This window comes from Perissodus microlepis, chromosome 23, assembly GCF_051167445.1.
Source record: "Perissodus microlepis isolate ML-2025 ecotype Zambia chromosome 23, ASM5116744v1, whole genome shotgun sequence".
In the NCBI taxonomy this organism is placed as follows: domain Eukaryota; kingdom Metazoa; phylum Chordata; class Actinopteri; order Cichliformes; family Cichlidae; genus Perissodus; species Perissodus microlepis.
This window is the reverse complement of record NC_140482.1, coordinates 42,841,337-42,860,308: the sequence shown is the minus strand read 5'-3', so window position 1 is coordinate 42,860,308 and position 18,972 is coordinate 42,841,337. Positions and strand designations below refer to the sequence as shown.

Below are 18,972 nucleotides of genomic sequence, written 5' to 3'. Positions count from 1 at the left end.
ACGGTTACTTTACAGTTAATGTTCCTGAGGGTCCATCATCCCGTATGCTCCTCTGTAGGTCAGAGTGTGACTCATGCTTTGCTCTCCAGGTATGTGGGTAATCTTCAGAGGATATTTGACTACTCACCGCTCGACCCCACCCAGGACTTTGCAACTCAAATGTAAGTGACTGCAGTGTCACGTTATGTAGTGTGGAACTGCACAAACAGGAGAAGGTGTTTTTCTAGCTGCTCAGGACTGGAATATTTTGTTAATTATAACATAATTAACATGATGTGTCGTTTTCTAATAGAACCAAATCTTGCCAATGAATTTTGATGCTAGTTATAAAATCTGTTTGACTTTGTCACATAAGCCAGTATGTTGCAAGAGGCCAGTCAGATGCTGTGGGTGTGATGGACGGGAAGCAGATTCTTAGCCAGCCGGCGATAGATATCAGCTGTGTATTTCATGCTGTGAGGCACGCAGCCAGATAAAAACACGTTTATATCTGTCACTGTTAGAGCTTGTCAGCGAGAAATGGGTCATAGGAAAGTAAACCTGTTTATTTGTATAATGGCGCTCTCTTAAAGGTGTTTAAGGATAAGTGTGGATGAATTTTCCTGTTGGTTGGATTATTCTGAAGACAATTTTGTTGTAAACAGCTACTTAATAGAAACGCTACGTGTGAATAAAGGTCAAGGTGCTGAAGGACAAACAGGAAAGTCTTTCATGATACACATGACGCATTCGGGGGGCGGGGATTGGAGCTGAGGTTCTGCCACCATATATTTAAGTTCATTAAATTAGCATGTTGCTAAAGGTCGTGTAATCATTTGAAGAGGCTCTCCTCCAGATCTTTGCAGTAGTTGCGGTGCTGCGTGCCTCACTAAGTTAAGCAGGTGACCTGTAAGCTGTAAGGCTAACACAGGGCCGGGTTTACGCCACTTATCGCACATTTATGGACTCATGCACCGTCTGACACAAACTGTTTTAGCTCCTCTTGAAGCAAACGTCCGTCTGATTGGCTGCTCTGCATAAACACAAGGTTTGAACAGCAGGTGGGTGGAGCTACTGTCCTCGCAGCTATAGCTGTGTGCCTGTTATTAGTGAATATCGGACGTCTGCTTTTGATCCAAGAGTGGAAAAACGGCCATGAAAACACGCCTGGATCTGGATAACTGTTACATGACCTCACTGTTTAATAAGAACATCAGTGTAATAGTGTATATATGACAGGGAAACAAATGAAGCGGACTAGGTCCCCTTGCTTGCTCCTTTTCACTTTTAATAAATATGAAGTAGTACACAGTCGATGAAAACTGTCATCAGCCTTGAATGAATCTAAATGACTGTATTTCTCCTAATTGTCTCTCTGGAGTACCACTGCACAGACGTGTTTATAAGACAAGAAACAATCACAAAGAGCTGCAAAGAGGCGCCACAGCTAGTCCAATAACAAAACAGGCACTTATTTTGTAGGACTACAGCCTGCTTTAGTTTAACCTCAGGATTATCACGAGCTGGCCTCCAAGTGCCCTGTCTGAAGGTTTTGTAGTGTCTTTTTCCTTGACATCTGTGTACACTTCCTTCAGGGTGTGCCATCTAAAAAATAACCCCAGCAAGACTAAAATAAGACTCTACTTTATGCTTATGTGTGTGTTTTTGTGTGGCAGGGCTAAACTGGGACATGGACTGCTTTCAGGCCAGTACTCCAAACCGCCCATGAAATCTGAGCTCATTGAACAGGTGATGAAAGAAGAATACAAGGTGTTAAACTGGGTATGTCCAGCTTCCAAACTGGGTCCATAAGCAACAGAAGCATGCTAATAATCCTAACATTTAGATTTAGCCGCTCAGTTTGATTTAACGTTTGGTTTTTCATAGTAACGTAACAGAGTTGTTTTTTTAAGGAGTGTAGTTGAGTCTATATATGTTTAAAGTTGCTTCTCTTCTCCTCCTGCTGTTTTCATTTTGTCTACAAACTGTTGGCAGCAGTTTGAGCTGCTCGACTTCAACAGCTCCGTTAATATTTTGTGTTTTGCCTTTTAGTTCCTCACATCACAGCTTTATGCTGCTACATGGGTAAAATGTGCTACTGTTTAATTTATATGAATATTTACGTGTTTGTTTGTCATTTGAAACTGTTGCCTTTTCGGAGTCGTAGTACACGTCTGCCACAAAATTACAGGACAGCCATAAAGGGTTATTTCTGTAAGCCCTGGGCTTCTTCCATAAGCTTCACCAGCCACCAGGCCGAGCTGTGAGCTTCCTGCACGTGTGATGGGGAATCGTGGTTGGACATATATTGACAGCTGGGGAGATGTGGGGGGAGAGCTTGTATTATGTCAGTGTGACCCAGCACAATCACAGAGTCTCATCAAATTGTTTTCTTAATGCTGGTACACGTTCTCGTGATGGAGGTTGGTGGTTTTACGTGTTAAAGACTATTACTTTTGTTTGATTGCAGGGAAAAAATATAGATTGGATGGCAGCAACATATTTAAACATCTGCTTATCTTATAGTAACTGCTGGTTTATGCTTTTTCACACTTTAACTTCTGTTTAACCAAAGGAAATGTAGATATGTGTGAAGGTTAAATGTTTTTGCTGCATCTTTGTAAAAGCACATTTTTATATGTATGGCAGCAACAAAGTTTTAGTCACAGGCTGCAAGTATCAACAGTGACGGTGAGCATTGGAAAAGATGCTTTTTGCCTGAGCATTGTGATGCAGACGTCTGTATTTCTTGTTGTGACAGCTAGCTTAAAGTTTGAGTTTTTTAACAAAGAAGGTGGCGATGCCAGTGCAAAGAACCCACCGCAGACCCGACGGCGTTGTCGTTAACATGCTTTTCAGCATACTCGGTTGCTGTTCACACACTCAGTCAGCTGCAGCTCATAGCCCAACTCACATCGACATCAACAACCCAGGACCCAGTCAGATTTTTAAGCCGGCGCGGCGTGATTGCAGATGGCGTGCAGGTGTGTCCATCACCCCTGCAGCAGCACCGCAGACCGTGCCCCCACAGCAGCGAGATTTTCGAAGTATCTGTGTTACTTTGTAGCATCATATTTTTCCACATATCTTATTGTCACGTTAGACAAACATGTTGATTAGCCTGACATCACACATTCCTTCCAACATCTATAATTCCCACTCTCGGTCAGCTGTCTCTTGTGTTATATGGTCCTCTGAAAAGGCCGAGTATTTACGCGTAGTCAGACTATGTGAGACATCTTTTTATATGTATATATATTTTAATTGCAGCACCAGCAGAAGGGCATCTCTGCTCGAATGTTGAAGGCTCTGGTCAGCAGGGGACACCCAGAGTTTTCCTCCAACAGACAACAAGATGCTCATGAATTCCTCCTGCACATGATCAACCTGGTGGAGGTGAGTGAAGCCAGTGGATGGGTGGAAAAATGTCTTCACATATCCACATGTACACTAATTACACACTTTATTCGTGTGGAGTGGCTGTAGCTCAGGTGGCAGAGCAGGTCAGCCACTAATCAGAAGGTCGGTGGTTCGATCCCAGGCTGCCTCCTGGCTGCATGCCAAATATCCTTGGGCAAGATACTAACCCCGTGTTTGCCTACTGGTGGTGGTCAGAGGGCCCGGTGGCGCCTGTGTCCGGCAGCCTCGCCTCTGTCAGTGCGCCCCAGGGCAGCTGTGGCTACAATGTAGCTTGCTATCGCCAGTGTGTGAATGTGTGTGTGAATGGGTGAATGACTGAATGTAGTGTAAAGCGCTTTGGGGTCCTATGGACTAGAAAAGCGCTATACAAATGCAGGCCATTTACCATTTACCATATTAGACATCCCTGTTCAACTGTCTTATAATGCAAGTGTTCAAGTGTTCAAACTGGGCACCAGAATGGGAAAGAGGTGATTCCGGTGACTGTGAAAGTGACAGGCAGTGACTGCAGAGTTTGCTGAACTGCTGGGATTTCCCAACACGACCTTCTCTATGTTTGAAAAAGAGAAAATATCCAGTGAGTGCGAGTACGAGACGTCAGAGTCAGACTGAGGCTGGCAGCAATAACTCAAATAAACACTTGTTGGAATCAATGTATGCAAATGAGCACAAAGTTAATCTTAAACTGCTTTCAGTGACAATGCACTGCACTTTGAAAGGTCTCCACAGTCACCAAATTTCAAACTACTAGAGCAAGTTTGGGTTGTGGTGGAAACTGGAGATTCGCATCATGGACGTGGAGTTGAATAAATCTGTGGCAACGTCGAACCAAAATCTCTGATCTTTGTTTCCAGCACCCTGTTGGCACAAAGAATTAGAGAAGTTAAGAAAGCAAAGGGGGTCCAAATGGTATTAGCAAGGTGTATCTAATAAAGCGGCTGATGAATGTATAAATTTGGCAAACGACTTTTAGAAATGTGAATCTAAATACATCTGTAAATTCTATATTTGATGTAAGTGTTACAATGTTGCTCTGTGAAATTAAAAAACCCCTGATGTCTGTCAGCGTGCCTCGCTGCGTCACAGAAAATCTTTAAAATGACGTAAAACCACGTGACCGATGTGCTGTAAACTGCAGTTTTCTGTAACATTGTCACAGAGTGGGAGCTGTTGTGGGATATGGTGAGTGTGACACACGGGGACAGACAGTTTATTGGAGGAGGGGCCGTTTGTTTTTGACTAAACACAGCACGCCGTCTCCCTGGTTGGTACATAAACATGGGGTGTGTTGAAATGTCTGTCTCAAGCAGGATATATATAGACCTCTGCTATCGCTTACACAGTGTGGCCAGATAATGCCTCCTATTCTGCCTCACCCAGGACGCATGCCCTGAGATAGTCTGGACATAAACATACCAACCAATCTCTCCTAACCTCTGTGGCTGTTGTTAAAAAAATCATCTGTAGTTATATTTCACACTTGCATTAAATGTGATTAACATTTTTGTTTTTGTTTCCACACCTCCTTTGACCTACTAGCCAGTGTTTACATGCCAGTTTAGTTACCCATACATGGATAACCTGAATAACATCACCACCATCAGCAGCATGCCCAGCCTGTGTCATCCTACAAATATGGCTGAAGTGAAATTATAACTCGTGTATTGCTGTAGCATCTTAGAGTAGAAGGGCTGGGCTGCAGAGAGGCCTTGGCCATGCAAACGAGTGCTTTAATCACAGTGCCATCCTTCACCCCAGTCTTCAAATAAACACTGCTTCAATCAGCCCTGCTGTTCATAGAGAGGATATGGAGCCTGTCAGTGATAATGATTCTTCCTAGTTTTCTAAAAAAGATGCAGGTCTCTCCATTGAGGCATTTGGTAAATTAAAGAGTCACATCAGTGTTTTGTATTAAGAAATGTGGGTCAAACTGCAGTCACGCTTAAGTCTTGCCAAGAGAGTCTAATAGACCACGGCAAAGACAGTCGTTTCTGTGATTTATATATCCAGTCTCTATCCACCTCTTCCCCAGTTTATGTCATTGTTAAATAGAGCTGTTACATTTAACCATATTTATAATTTGCTTAACATGCCAGCGCTCCCACCTCCGGCAGAGCTCAACAGCAATCCGAGGGAGACTCGGGACATTGAGTCTGACCATGTTCAGCACCTCCGTTGCTGAAGCCGTTGCACTGAGCTGCGGCTGCAAGGTGGTTGGTGCCCGTCGTGGTGGTGTCCCCCGAACCAGACGTGAAGGGAACCATCAGACTGACGGAGTCCTGTCAGGTTTGGTTAGCCTGTAGGACTTCGATGGCAGCTGATAGGTACCGATTGGCCAAGCGGAACACGTTTGGGCAGTGGCTGAAGCAAAAACTCGAGTGTGGGAGGAGTTCAGGGAGGAAAAAGACTTTCGGACTGCCTTGAAGAAACATGGAAAACCGTCAGGCGACTCGGGAGGGTAAAGCTGTGCTCTACCTGCACTGTGTATAGTGGAGCGCTGCTGACTTCGACCGAGGACATTGTTGCACAGTGGATGGAACTCAGAGGACCTCCTTAGTCTTCCGCAGAGAAAGCAGAGTCTGGAGATGAGGGGGACAACTCGTCTTTTCCGGGGGGAGGTCACTGAAGCAGCTCCTTGGTGCCAGAGCCCCTGGTGTGGACGAGGTTCGCCCTGAGTTCCTGAAGGCTCTGGATGTTGTAGGGCGGGCTTGGTTGAAACGCCTCTGCAGTGCTGCGTGGAGATCAGGTGCGGTACCTCTGGATTGATAGACCGGAGTCGTGGTTCCCATCTTCAAGAAAGGGTGTGCTCCAACTGTAGGGGATCACAGTCGTCAGCCTCCCTGGGAAAGTCTATGCCAGGGTGCTGGAAAGGAAAATGCATCCGTTAGTCGAACCTTGGATAAAGGAGGAAAAATGCGGTTTTTGTCCTGGTCGTGGAACCCTGGACCGGCTCTTTAACCTCTTGAGGATACTCGAGGTGGCATAGGAGTTTACCCAAACAGTCCAAATGTGTTTGGACTTGGAGAAGGCATTCGACTTTGTCCCTTGGTGTATCCAGTGGGAGGTGCTCAGGGAGTATGGGGTGTTTGGTTAATTGCAGAGCTTGGTCTGCATAGTCTCAAAATCTGAGGCCATGGTCCTCAGCTCGAAAAGGGTGAAGTGCCTACTCTAGGACAAGTTCCCAAGTGGGGGAGTATCTTGGGGTCTTGTTCATGAGTGAAAGGAGAAAGGGACAGGAGATTGACAGACGGATTGATGCTGTGGCTGCAGTGATGCAGACGCTGTACCAGTCCATCATGGCGAAGAGAGAGCTGAGTGTGAAAGCAAAGCTCTCAATGTACTTGTTGTTCTACATCCTTACCCCTGTGGTCATGAGCTTTGGGTAGTGACCGAAATACAAGCAGCGGAAATGAGCTTTCTCTGAAGGGTGGCTTAGAGATGGCGTGAGGAGTTTGGCCATCTTGGAGGAGCTCAGAGTAGAGCCGCTGCTCCTCCACATTGAAAGGAGCCGGTTGAGGTGTGCCGGGCCAAGAGGCAGGACACGCTGGAGAGATTATGTCTCTCGGCTGGCCTGGGAACGCCTTGGTGTTTCCCCGGAAAGGCTGGAGGAGGTGGCCGGAGAGAGGGAGGTCAGGGCTTCTCTGCTTAGGCTGCTGCCCCTGCGACCCGGCCCCAGATAACCGAAACAAAATTAATGATGGATGGATGGATGGATGGCATTTGGGACTAATACTTTATGACAGTGGTGTCCAACTCCAGGCCTCGGTGTCCTGCAGGTTTTAGATGTGTCCTTGATCCAACACAGCTGATTTAAATGGCTAAATGACCTCCTCAACATGTCTTGAAGTTCTCCAGAAGCCTGGTAATGAACTAATCATTTGATTCAGGTGTGGTGACCCAGGGTGAGATCTAAAACCTGCAGGACACCGGCTCTCGAGGCCTGGACTCGGCCAAGTCTGCTTTAGGGATAATAAACTCAAGTCAGCCTGACACATAATCAAAATCTGGTCCGATTCTGTTATCGATGCTCATATTCAGCTTCTCTGAATCCTAAATCTTGGTGTTTCTGCAGAGGAACAGCGCAGGCTCAGAGAATCCAAGTGATGTGTTTCGCTTCCTGGTGGAGGAGCGAGTTCAGTGCTGCCAGACTCGTCGTGTCCGTTACGCTCAGCGGGTAGACTACTGCATCCAGCTGCCCGCTCCATTTGAGGCCGCCAGCAATCGAGGTAACGGAGCCCCCACACGCTTACAATGCAAATGGAGGCCACGATTGCCTCTGGTCACTGCAGCAAGTGGGAGAATGAACAGGACCTGCTCTGAGAAGGGAATAATGTTCCCGGCTAAGAGCTGTTTTGTATGTAAGGTATAATTACACCTTCACAGCTTGATATAAAGTTATGTGACAAATTGTATGTACTATTTAAATGTTGCCAAGATGAGAGTATTTGACTGAAACAGTGGAGTTTTAGTTAAAGCTCTGAAATGCTACACTTACAACAAATACATTGGCTTTTGCAGCACCTTCAGTTCTGAGAATGCTGCAAATGAAAGTGACACATTTTTGTTGTTTTTTTCATTACCAGAGGAGCTACTTGCATATGAGGTCAAGCGTAAGGAAGCAGAAGAGAACATGCGTCCCCCTCCTGAACCAGTGAGAGCGCGGATCCCTTTCACTGCTTGTCTGCAGGCCTTCACAGAGCCGGAAAATGTTCCTGATTTCTGGAGCTCGGCACTGCAGGCCAAGTCAGCTGGAGTCAAGTAAGCAACGTCCACTTGTTCTCGGGCCAGAAATGACCAACGTACACCCCTTTATAACCAGTATATTTAAACGAAAACCAGCTGGATTCATAAACTGAATTTTCAACACATTCTTTTACAGAACTTCCCGATTTGCCTCGTTCCCAGAGTATCTGGTGGTGCAGATTAAGAAATTCACATTTGGAGTTGATTGGGTGCCGAAAAAACTAGGTAACTAGTATCTCACACTTTAGTGACTGATCAGATTTATTGACCTTATATTTCCCTCCACCAGCATGTCTCAGTAAGTGCAATGCTATAAACCCCCAGCAGAGGGCACCATTAAACTGCAGTTCACAAGGCACAGCAGTGAATCTGTTGCCAGGTGGAGAAAACGTTTCACCTGCACTTTGAACACATGGTTATAAACGTTTATCTGTCATCCTGTCGGTGTCCGTAAAACGCTTTTGCTGTTTAACTGGTAGTTGAAAATCAATCGGTGTGTTTAGCACCTTAAAATGTTCATAAAGTGTTCAGTTCAGTTCATAAATGGGGAAAAAGGTCAGTTCACGCCTCACATATAGATCGTAATATTTAGAAGTTGATCTGGGAGCTCACTGTTCTTACTGCTAGATTCTTCAGTTTTATACTTTTATATCTCGCTGTCGCTTTGCAGATGTGGCCATTGACGTTCCCGACTTCCTGGATCTGAACCGGCTCCGCGCCACAGGGCTGCAGGCAGGTGAAGAAGAGCTGCCAGACCTCATGCCTCCCATTGTTTTACCTGAAGACACCAGAGGTATGAAATAAAAATGGAGGGAGTTTTTAAGCCTATGTGAGTTTAACAATTTGCTCTTTTCTGTATTATTTTCTGTTTGATGTTGACAAATAAACATCCATATATTATAATATATGGCATCTATTAGATGCTGCTCCATTTTTATCACCCAGAATTCAATGAGAAGGTTACAGGCTCTCATAAATTGCCTGCATTGGCCTACAGGGGTGTTAGCAGTCATGCATGAATTCTAGAAAAACAGTGTACCAGCACCCTTAATTACTCCGGGCGTTTTTGGCCCTTCATCTTTGATTTCACAGTCCCTTATTAATTTTAAAGGGCACTGTTTTCCCAGAGCGCGAAGCCTTTTGTTGTACTGTTTAACCAAAAAAGCCAAGAATATTTCTTCACTCCATTTATGTGCTAGAAACACCTCAGTATATGAAACTTTGTGTTTACCCTATAACATAACACGTTGCTGCTTAAACCAGCTGCAGTGCCCCAGATCCTTTTTGGCAGGTCTCGGGTATTTTTGTGAATTAAATGGTCTGTGAAATTGTCTCTAATATAATATTCTGCTGAAAGCCACCCATATTCCCTCCTAAGGACACATTAAATGGAATCCCACAGGAAAGGCATGCTCAATCAATTACTGAAGAGTGTTTGTGTTCACAGTGTGGCTAAGCCTAATAGGTTCTAATGATTTCACGAGATCTCCTTGTAACGCACTTCCCTCAGCTCTGGGATTAAAGTACTGGAAGCTAGCGAGTTATAGCACTCAATAAAATATTGTCACTTTTCAAGAAACTTTTTTGCAGGCTTGGTAATATTTCAGCCGTTAAATCCAGGCCACTTTAGCCCTTATTAAAAATAAAAAATCAAGCCCACAAAGGCAGTGCCCTCCTTTTTGTTTGCTGTTTGTCTCTCTCTGCTCTGTGATTGCAGTTTCCTCCTCCTGTTGTAAAGTTCAGCTACATCAAGTTATCGCTGTCTCTGTTAATATTTCAGCAGATGTGAAGTACAGAGAGTCCTATAATGTTTCAGGCTGTGAACGCATTAAGGGGCTCGAGCAGAGACGGTAACATCTGAGAGCAGCCTTTGCTGTGCTTCACACATCCATAAACTTGGATCTTTCTTTGGTTTCGTCTGCTGCATCTTAGCACATGAATACACAATATAAAAATTTTGCACTCGCTTGTCTTAGTGTGCCTAAATATTTTAGGACTGAACATGGTGTGCTGTACCGTCGGTGTCAAACAATCTGAGTGGAGTTTCTGCACATTAGAGCATCATTGTTTTGGTTTGCTTAGACCCTGTTGCGGCTCGGCGTCCTGTACAGATATCTTTGAGGGCCACAGACACATACATGCTTTTATTTGCAGCAAATCTGCACGTCGCTCTGAGCTTCTATTTCAGGAGGTTAAAAACAGCGTTGCCTCTGTAAATCGTGCAGCTAAAGCTGTGAAATGAAAACAGGTCAGAGGAGACAACACGCTGCATTCAATGGCCTTTCAGATTTATTTATTTCACATTCATATGATGAGTTTTGCTGGTTGTAAATTAACCGCTGGCCCGTTCCTCCCCTGCTGAAATTCGCAGTGATTCATCGTTGGTCGCACTTCTATCTCCAAAAGGCTTCAGTGATTCTTATTGATTTCATAGCAGCACACAAATGTGTTTTCCTGTACGCTGCTTGAAGCACATTATTTCTCATTGGTCTGTTTCTATCCACTCAATTATTCCAGGCCATTCAGACAATGGAAAGTGAATTGTTTTCTTTTGCTTCCACTTTTCTTTTGGTTAAAAAATACAAAATTAACAATCACAAACTGCACACGATGTATTGAAACTGGCTCTGGTTCAGCTTTTTTCCTTCCCTGTTTTTGTTACTCACATTATCCATTTAAACCTATTAAAGCAAACCTGCAATTTAAAAGAAACCATGGAAGATGGCTACTCCAGCTGCATTCACTGGGTCAGTATTTCCTTTCAGTTAATCTACCAAACTGGATAAAGCCCAGCAGCAGTCCGAGGGGCTGTAACTGAGGCAATGAGGGGAAAATGAACCTGCGCCGCTCTCAGGCCGTGTTTCTGCATTATTTTTTTTTTTCTTCGTTCACCCGATGTTTTCATATCTGTGTAAAATAAAACGTGTTTGTGGGACACTGACAACATTTCACGGTCCAAAATAACACAGCTGGGCAGTGTTTCTGTGATTCATGAGGGGTGTGGGAGGGGACATTTGCTTCTCCCCTTGATGTTCTGCAACTAAATGATCCTTTTATGAGAAAGGTAAAAAGAAAATTTAAAAGACAGAATTACCAACTGTGCCCAGGACCCGCCACGGGTACTCGAAAACATCTGGATTCCCGGTGTTACAATGGATTTGTTTGATGAACTGTACCTTTGTCTGTGAATATTAATAACGTGCCGGCAGCTCAGATTCTCCAGGATATTGTCTTGGCCGATTATAGATGCTATCTGTACAAATGTCTGCAAATCTTTTATTATTCTCAAAGAGTGAAATGACTCCAAAACAGAATCAACAGTAAATACAGAGCCAGCGATGGTGATGCTTGACTGTGCCGTGTGCTCCTCCTCTTTCAGATAACTCCATGAGCTCCTTGGACTGTAAGTATTTAATTTCTCTGCACAGCTGTGTGCCAAACTGAATATACATGCAACATTTCTATAAGTTATAACCATAGAAAATGTATTTTGAGCTCGAAGCAGTGGTGATGAATGCTAGCGAGCTAAACCTCTGACCTACCTGAGCAGGTGCTGCAGCTGCTCTCGACTTTGTGACAAACTTGGCTTTGCTGTGCAGCTCTGCTTGCTTTAGCCAGACTCATTTCTCTCCTTGATAAATCATCCCTCAACAAAGATGCCTCTGCAGGCCCGATGCTCCTCTGCTCTCTTTGTTTAATGAGTCCCACGGAGGGAGTCTCCACAAATCTGTTTGGCTGTTTAGACTCAAGCCACTGCTACTGTTGAATCAGCAACTGCATGCTTTAGTTATTGATGCTGATTTGTTGTGTCCCCAGCTCCAGAAATAGACGAGGCTGCAGTAATGCAGCTGGCGGAGATGGGCTTTCCGCTGGAGGCCTGCAGGAAGGCGGTGTACTACACGGGGAACATGGGCCCTGAGATGGCCTTCAACTGGATCATAGCCCATATGGAAGAGCCAGGTGAGCCAGCATCACGGCACAATGCACCGAGGATGGAGGATGATGTTGTGGTGGAGTGTTAAAATAAAACATGTCACATGAACTCTACAGTCAGAAGTTCTGTACAAACATTTTTCTCAGTTCAGGGCTATAAACATGTTAGTGCTGGTATCAAATTACACGTTGGGACTTATTTGCTTTTTTTCACACATAAAATACTAAATAAAAACAATACAAATGCATTTTTTCCCATGATGTGCACTTTATATCATCAGAAGCACGCACCCACCCAAATCATTCAGTTCAGGTGTTTCAGTCACTTCTGTGGCTGCAGGTGTGTAAAGTCAGCTGCTGCAGACTGCTTCTACGAACAACTGTGCACGAACAGGTCGCTTGCAGGAGCTCAGTGAATTTCAGCGCGGCGCTGTGATAGGACACCACCTGCGCAGTCCACTCGTTAAATTTCCTTCTTACTAAATATTCCACAGTCAACTGTTAGTGGCGTTATAACAAAGTGGTTGCAATTGGGAACAACAGCAACTGAAGTGGAAAGAGAACTCCTCTGTGCTGAGTGCAAAGTTTGGTGGAGGAGGAAATTCTTAATGCTTCGACATGCCAAGATGTTTTGGACAACTTCATGCTCCCGAATTTGTGGGAACAGTTTGGGAACGGCCTCTTCCTGTTCCAACATGACTGCACACCAGTGCACAAAGAAAGGTCCATAAAGACGAGGATGAACACATGTTAGGTTGAAGAACATGACTGGCCTGCACAGAGTCCTGGCTTCAACCTGACAGAACAGCTCTGGGATCAATTAAAGCAGCGACTGTGAGCCGGGCCTAACTAGTGTTTTAAACCTGCAAACATTCACAGCGAGGCTCCAAGACAGCATGGTGGTGATACGAAATGAGTGTGGGGAGAGTGCTGAGGATTCAAGGAGTAACTGTAATCCAGACAAAGGTAGAAATACTAGAGACAAATAATAGAAGAGCTGCAGTGAAAACAAACAAAGTTTAGATGTTGGTCAGATTACATAAGATGTCTGTGTTGCATGTTTTTATCCACATATCAGCCAAAGGCATTTCCCCCACTGTGGGGCTGACAGAATGCATTACACAGACAGGTACGTTTATTTGTTGGGGACCTTTTTAAACACAGAGGTAATTGAAAGTGAGAGACGCATCACATCTCATGTTCTTCCATTGCATGCACTGTGTTCTTTTGTGTGCTGCAGGTGCTTATCTGTGCTCACCTGCGTGCACGGTCGTCTCCAGAAACTTTGTCTGGACTGACTTTGTGTCTTTGTGCTGAGATGTTCCCCTGAGGTGCAGACTCACGTTTTTATTTCCCTGGTTGGCTGTAAAGGGCCTCTCCAGAGGAGGGAAATTAGAGCAGACCCCGCCTCTTAGTTTTTAAATGGGCTTGATGGATCTACAGAATGGGCTGCATTCAGGCTCAGTGACATCAGCTAAAGGGTCCGATCCTGCACGGAGGTTCTTTCAGCTTATTTTGGTTTGACAACTAAACCGCTGTTCACTTAATCACTTTAGACGCCGCAGTGAATATAAACAGCAAGAGGGCTTTAAAGACAATGTGACACGGCCATAGTTTGACTTAACATGCAAACATCTGCTCTTCTATTCCGCAGCCTGACAGAGCGGCGTCTTTCTGTGGTATAAACACATAAACACATCTGTATAGGAGGCGAGCAGAAGGACGCAAAACAAGGAGAACGAGATGGAGATGATAGGGGGAGATAAGTGGTGCGCAATTTAATTTATGGCAAGCAGAGTAATGAAGGCTGTGTTTATGGCCAACAGTAAGTCATTCTATTGGGAGTGTCCTTGTTCCTCAGCGGTCATTGTGCACCTTCAGCAAATTCAGCTAAAAGTAAGAGAAGTGTGTTGTACTTAAAAATGAGTATTTCCATTCCATGCTTCACTGTTCAGCATGTGTAAAACGTTCACCAGATATAAAAGTAATATTCCTTTGATTTCTCTTTTAAAAAATCTGATTGGCATATAGTTCATTTTAATGCGTTTAAAATAGCTACAAGTTGAAATGGTGGTTAGCGCTTTACTGTATCACAGACAGAAGCTCAAATATTTGGGTAAGCGTTTGATGACGGTGCTGGGAGGAATAAAACTCCCTTTTAGCAGAGAAACCTCTGGCAGGGCCAGGCTCAGGGAGAGGCAGCCATCTGCTGCAATCAGCTGAGGCACCAAGGGTAAAAAGGGAAATGATGAGCATGGAGAGGCAACAGACGACAAACAATAATAGTATGACAGTAAACACTGGGCTGGCTGGTGGAGCCAGTAAAAGCAGATGGTAAACAAGCAGCTCTGAAGCCAGAGATACCTGCAGGAAGGGACGGCGAGGACAGCGAGGGACAAACGCTAACTAAGACAAAGAGTTAATGATATGCAACAGTGGCATATAAGCTCGTGGAGGATGAAATAGAGTAGATGGGAGGTTTTCAGGGACGGACCCAGACAGCATAAATAAGGGATGATTCAGGCTTAAAGAGTTTCTAATCCTCATCTTAAAGGCAGAGAGGGGAGTCTGTTTCCCACATCCAAACTGGGAGCTGACTGGGAACAGGCCAGAAATCTCTGCATACCATTCTATTCAATTCAATTCAATTCAATTTTATTTATACAGCGCCAGATCACAACAACAGTCGCCTCAAGGCGCTTTATATTGTACAGTAGATCGTACAATAATGGATTCAGAGAAAAACCCAACAATCATATGACCCCCTATGAGCAAGCACTTTGGCGACAGTGGGAAGGAAAAACTCCCTTTGAACAGGAAGAAACCTCCAGCAGAACCAGGCTCAGGGAGGGGCGGGGCCATCTGCTGTGATTGGTTGGGGTGAGAGAAGGAAGACAGGATAAAGACATGCTGTGGAAGAGAGACAGAGATTAATAACAGATATGATTCAGTGCAGAGAGGTCTATGGTGACTGGAAAGGAAAACCCCAATGCATCATGGGAATCCCCCAGCAGCTATTGCAGCATAACTAAGGGAGGATTCAGGGTCACCTGGTCCAGCCCTAACTATATGCTTTAGCAAAAAGGAAAGTTTGAAGCCTAATCTTAAAAGTAGAGATAGTTTCTGTCTCCCGAATCCAAACTGGAAGCTGGTTCCACAGAAGAGGGGCCTGAAAACTGAAGGCTCTGCCTCCCATTCTACTTTTAAATACTCTAGGAACAACAAGTAGGCCTGCAGAGCGAGAGCGAAGTGCTCTAATAGGGTGATATGGTACTACAAGGTCATTAAGATAAGATGGGGCCTGATTATTTAAGACCTTGTATGTGAGGAGCAGGATTTTGAATTCTGGATTTAACAGGAAGCCAAAACAGGAGAAATATGCTCTCTCTTTCTAGTCCCTGTCAGGACTCTTGCTGCAGCATTTTGGATTAGCTGAAGGCTTTTCAGTGAGTTTTTAGGACTTCCTGATAATAATGAATTACAGTCGTCCAGCCTGGAAGTAATAAATGCATGAACTAGTTTTTCAGCGTCACTCTGAGACAGGATATTTCTAACTTTAGAGATGTTGCACAAATGGAAGAAAGCAGTCTTACATATTTGTTTAATATGTGCGTTGAAGGACATGTCCTGGTCAAAAATGACTCCAAGGTTCCTCACAGCGTTACTGGAGGCCAAGGTAATGCCATCCAGAGTAAGAATCTGCTTAGATACCATATTTCTAAGATTTTCAGGGCTGAGTACAATAACCTCAGTTTGATCTGAATTAAGAAGCAGAAAGTTAGCGGCCATCCAGGTCTTTATGTCTTTAAGACATTCCTGCAGTTTAACTCATTGGTGTGTGTTATCTGGCTTCATGGACAGATAGAGCTGGGTGTCATCTGCATAGCAGTGTAAATGTATGCTATGTCTTCTAATGATGCTGCCTAAGGGAAGCATGTATAATGTAAACAGAATTGGTCCTAGCACTGAACCCTGTGGAACTCCATAATTAACCTCAGTGTGTGAAGAGGACTCTCCATTTACATGCACAAACTGGAGTCTATTAGATAGATATGATACAAACCACTGCAGCACAGTACCTGTAATACCTACAGCATGCTCTACCTTTGATTACTTTACAAAACAACAAGCATATTTGTACTGAGGGAAGTGCCAATAGCAAACATAAGACCTTTTCAGATATGATTGAGCTTTTTTCTGTTTAAAAAAAATATTCAGTTCTGCATTTTACAAAGAGAAGCTGGTACTGGAGAAATATGATCAGCCTAGTTCCTGCTAGTACTCGTGATGCAGCATTTTTTTTTTCATATTTACATCCTGATAATAAGGACAGAAATCTAGTTCAGAAGTAACAAATACACTAAATGAACAGAAATACTGGACAAGCCACATGTTACACTTACAGGAGCTTTGAAGCTCGCAGTTACTGCGTCAGCAAAGCATTGGTGGCTTTTACACTCTGCACCTCAGCACTCAGGGACTCTGTAACTTTACATGGTCACCCACTTCCTGGCTGAGTGGTTCTTCAATGCTTCCACTTTGCAGTAATACCACTTACAAGGTTATCGTGGATTATCTAGTAGGTGACTCGTCGAGTCGTTGGCGTTCTGTTACAGCACCACGCTCAAATTCAGTGAGATCTTCTCTTTAGAACAGTCCATTCTTTCACAAAGGTTTGCATGGCCAGGTGCTTGAGTTCATACACCTGTGGAACTGAAAACACTAGATTCAAAGATTACAAGGTGTGGCCTAATATGTCTGTGAGCCTGCCTTGGAAATACACCAGCCTGATTGGATGAGCAAAAGTACAGATGGTTGGCTTGATGGATGACCATCTTTTGTCCCTATCGTGCAGATAGACTTTCAACATGACTGTAAGTCTAGAGGTGCCTCATTTTCTCAGTACGTCAGCTAAAGGAAAGTAGTGATAGAGACCTGATTTACATGCAAGTCAAAGAAGACCTCTCTTTCAGGAAATGGCCTGAGATTTCTAGCAATGGTATTGGAGGTTAAGTATATGCTGTCCAGATAGCGCATAGATGGTGTTTCTGAGGCTTTTTGTGCCAACTATAATAAGTTTAGTCTGAATTCAGAAAGAGGAACATTACAGGTCTACAGTCAGAGGTATGAATTTACCTTATTTCAAACCCGAGACAAAGAAGAGAAAAGTGAAGTGTGTCAGTGAGGTGAGCGGCCACGCTCTGCCAGAACAGCTCACATGACTCTGAAAGGGAGTCGCACACTTTCTTTCCCCTCATGTTGTGTTTGATGGTGGTGTGCACTGCAGTCTGGTTTCAGATCTCCCATTGGTCTTCACTTTAGTTTAGATTTGGTGAATCTGAAGGTTGTAGCATATGATCCACATCATTTTCATACTCACTGAATTACATGGAGACTTGTCATGAAGGGTGTTGTGCTTGGACCATCCCTGCCAGCCCCACAGAGCTGTGAGTCCCTCAGTGTAGGGTCCAGGTGTTTCCTGGTGTTCGTTGCCAGCCTGTATATCTGTTTGGAGTGATAGATCAACACTCGTGGTGTGCAGACCCCCCCCCCAAGAAAAGCTGACTGTGACAAACAATCCACAGGGTGCATTTGTGTGTGTCGTTTCCACTACAGAGTAAGTACCGGGGTGCCTCCCACACGCCCTCCTAACGTGACCGTTTGCTGTTTCTGTGTTTGAAATATTCTTAGTGCCAGTTAGTCACACACCAGTCGGACGTCTGTGATCAGCTTTAATCGCTTTACAGTTTGAATTAGCGCTGTCAGATGAAAACGGCTCTAGAAAATGCGACCTTTGACCTCCAAAGCAGAAACGCACAGTAATTAGGTTAAACATAAATGGGAACGTGCTGCATCATTATTTTTCCCTTTGTCTCTTTTTCCTCGCAGACTTTGCAGAGCCGCTCACTCTGTCCTCCATGATTGATCCCGGCCCCGCCGCCGGTGACAGCCCCACGGGCGCCGCCCTGCTGGGCAACTCGCCCCCCGAGGAGAGCATTGCCATCCTTACTTCAATGGGCTTTCCCCGCACTCACAGCATCCACGCGCTCAAAGCCACGGTCAGTCTTCTGCCCACTATGTCCACTGGAGTCTTTCTAGCCACTAGCACAAAAAAATGTTTAAAATACATCAGATAATTATTTTGGTAATTATCCAGGATGTCTTACAAATACCATTTTGTGTGACTGAAAAGGTCTTCTGCTGCAGTTCGTGAGAGCAGGGATTTATTTTAAACACGAGGGGCACCCGACGGCCTGTGTGGACAGCGATGGTCAGCCTGTCTGAGCCGATAAGGTGGTGCCTGTATCTCAGCCTGTTTAACATACAATACTTTACATATTTATACAGAAATAAATCAGAGCCGAGGACGGAAATCCAGACAACAAAGAACCACCCGCGCGCTTCGCTGTCTCTGATGGGTGCGGGACAAAAACACAGCTCTGACCTCCAGGCACCATAAATGTTGTTAGTTTGAAACGCAAGAGGAAAGAAACTCTGACAATTAGTCATTCATTGAGTCATTATGAAACTAAAACGGGTAACAATCAGGAAAATACAGCCTGTAAACCTCGAAGAAACACTGAGCAAATGGAACAATGTGTCAGGAGGTGAAGTTGGTGTAAGGCGGCGTGGTGATTTTAAACAGAGGGCAAAGTGCAGATGTGATTGGTCGTACATGTCAGAGTGATTAGAAATTGGGGCTGGGTATCGTCACTGGTTTCTAGAATCGATTCGATTTGAATCTGGGAAATTTTGCCTCAGACAGTCAGAAATATTATAATTCAGATCAGTACATTTACATATTTTTGTATCTATAAAAAGGAAGCTGACACTTGATCAAAGGTGTGAGCATCACAGCAGAGGCCTTTGTGTCAAAGTAGCTGAAGATAAAACACA

At 44.4% G+C, this 18,972-nt stretch overlaps 1 protein-coding gene across 2 annotated transcripts in view; it reads left to right on the top strand.

The window, feature by feature from the left end:
• usp13 (ubiquitin specific peptidase 13) overlaps positions 1 to 18,972 on the top strand; it is a 34,947-nt gene that overhangs the window by 10,243 nt on the left and 5,732 nt on the right. The window contains exons 9-18 of one of the 2 annotated variants that reach the window (XM_084922008.1): positions 90 to 161; positions 1,656 to 1,728; positions 3,250 to 3,375; positions 7,472 to 7,625; positions 7,983 to 8,157; positions 8,279 to 8,367; positions 8,813 to 8,935; positions 11,522 to 11,545; positions 11,959 to 12,102; positions 17,965 to 18,134. In XM_084922008.1, the coding sequence (XP_084778134.1) occupies positions 90 to 161; positions 1,656 to 1,728; positions 3,250 to 3,375; positions 7,472 to 7,625; positions 7,983 to 8,157; positions 8,279 to 8,367; positions 8,813 to 8,935; positions 11,522 to 11,545; positions 11,959 to 12,102; positions 17,965 to 18,134 (1,150 nt within the window). Of the gene's footprint in view, positions 1 to 89; positions 162 to 1,655; positions 1,762 to 3,249; positions 3,376 to 7,471; positions 7,626 to 7,982; positions 8,158 to 8,278; positions 8,368 to 8,812; positions 8,936 to 11,521; positions 11,546 to 11,958; positions 12,103 to 17,964; positions 18,135 to 18,972 lie in introns of both variants that reach the window. The other variant, XM_084922007.1, reaches the window with a different exon arrangement.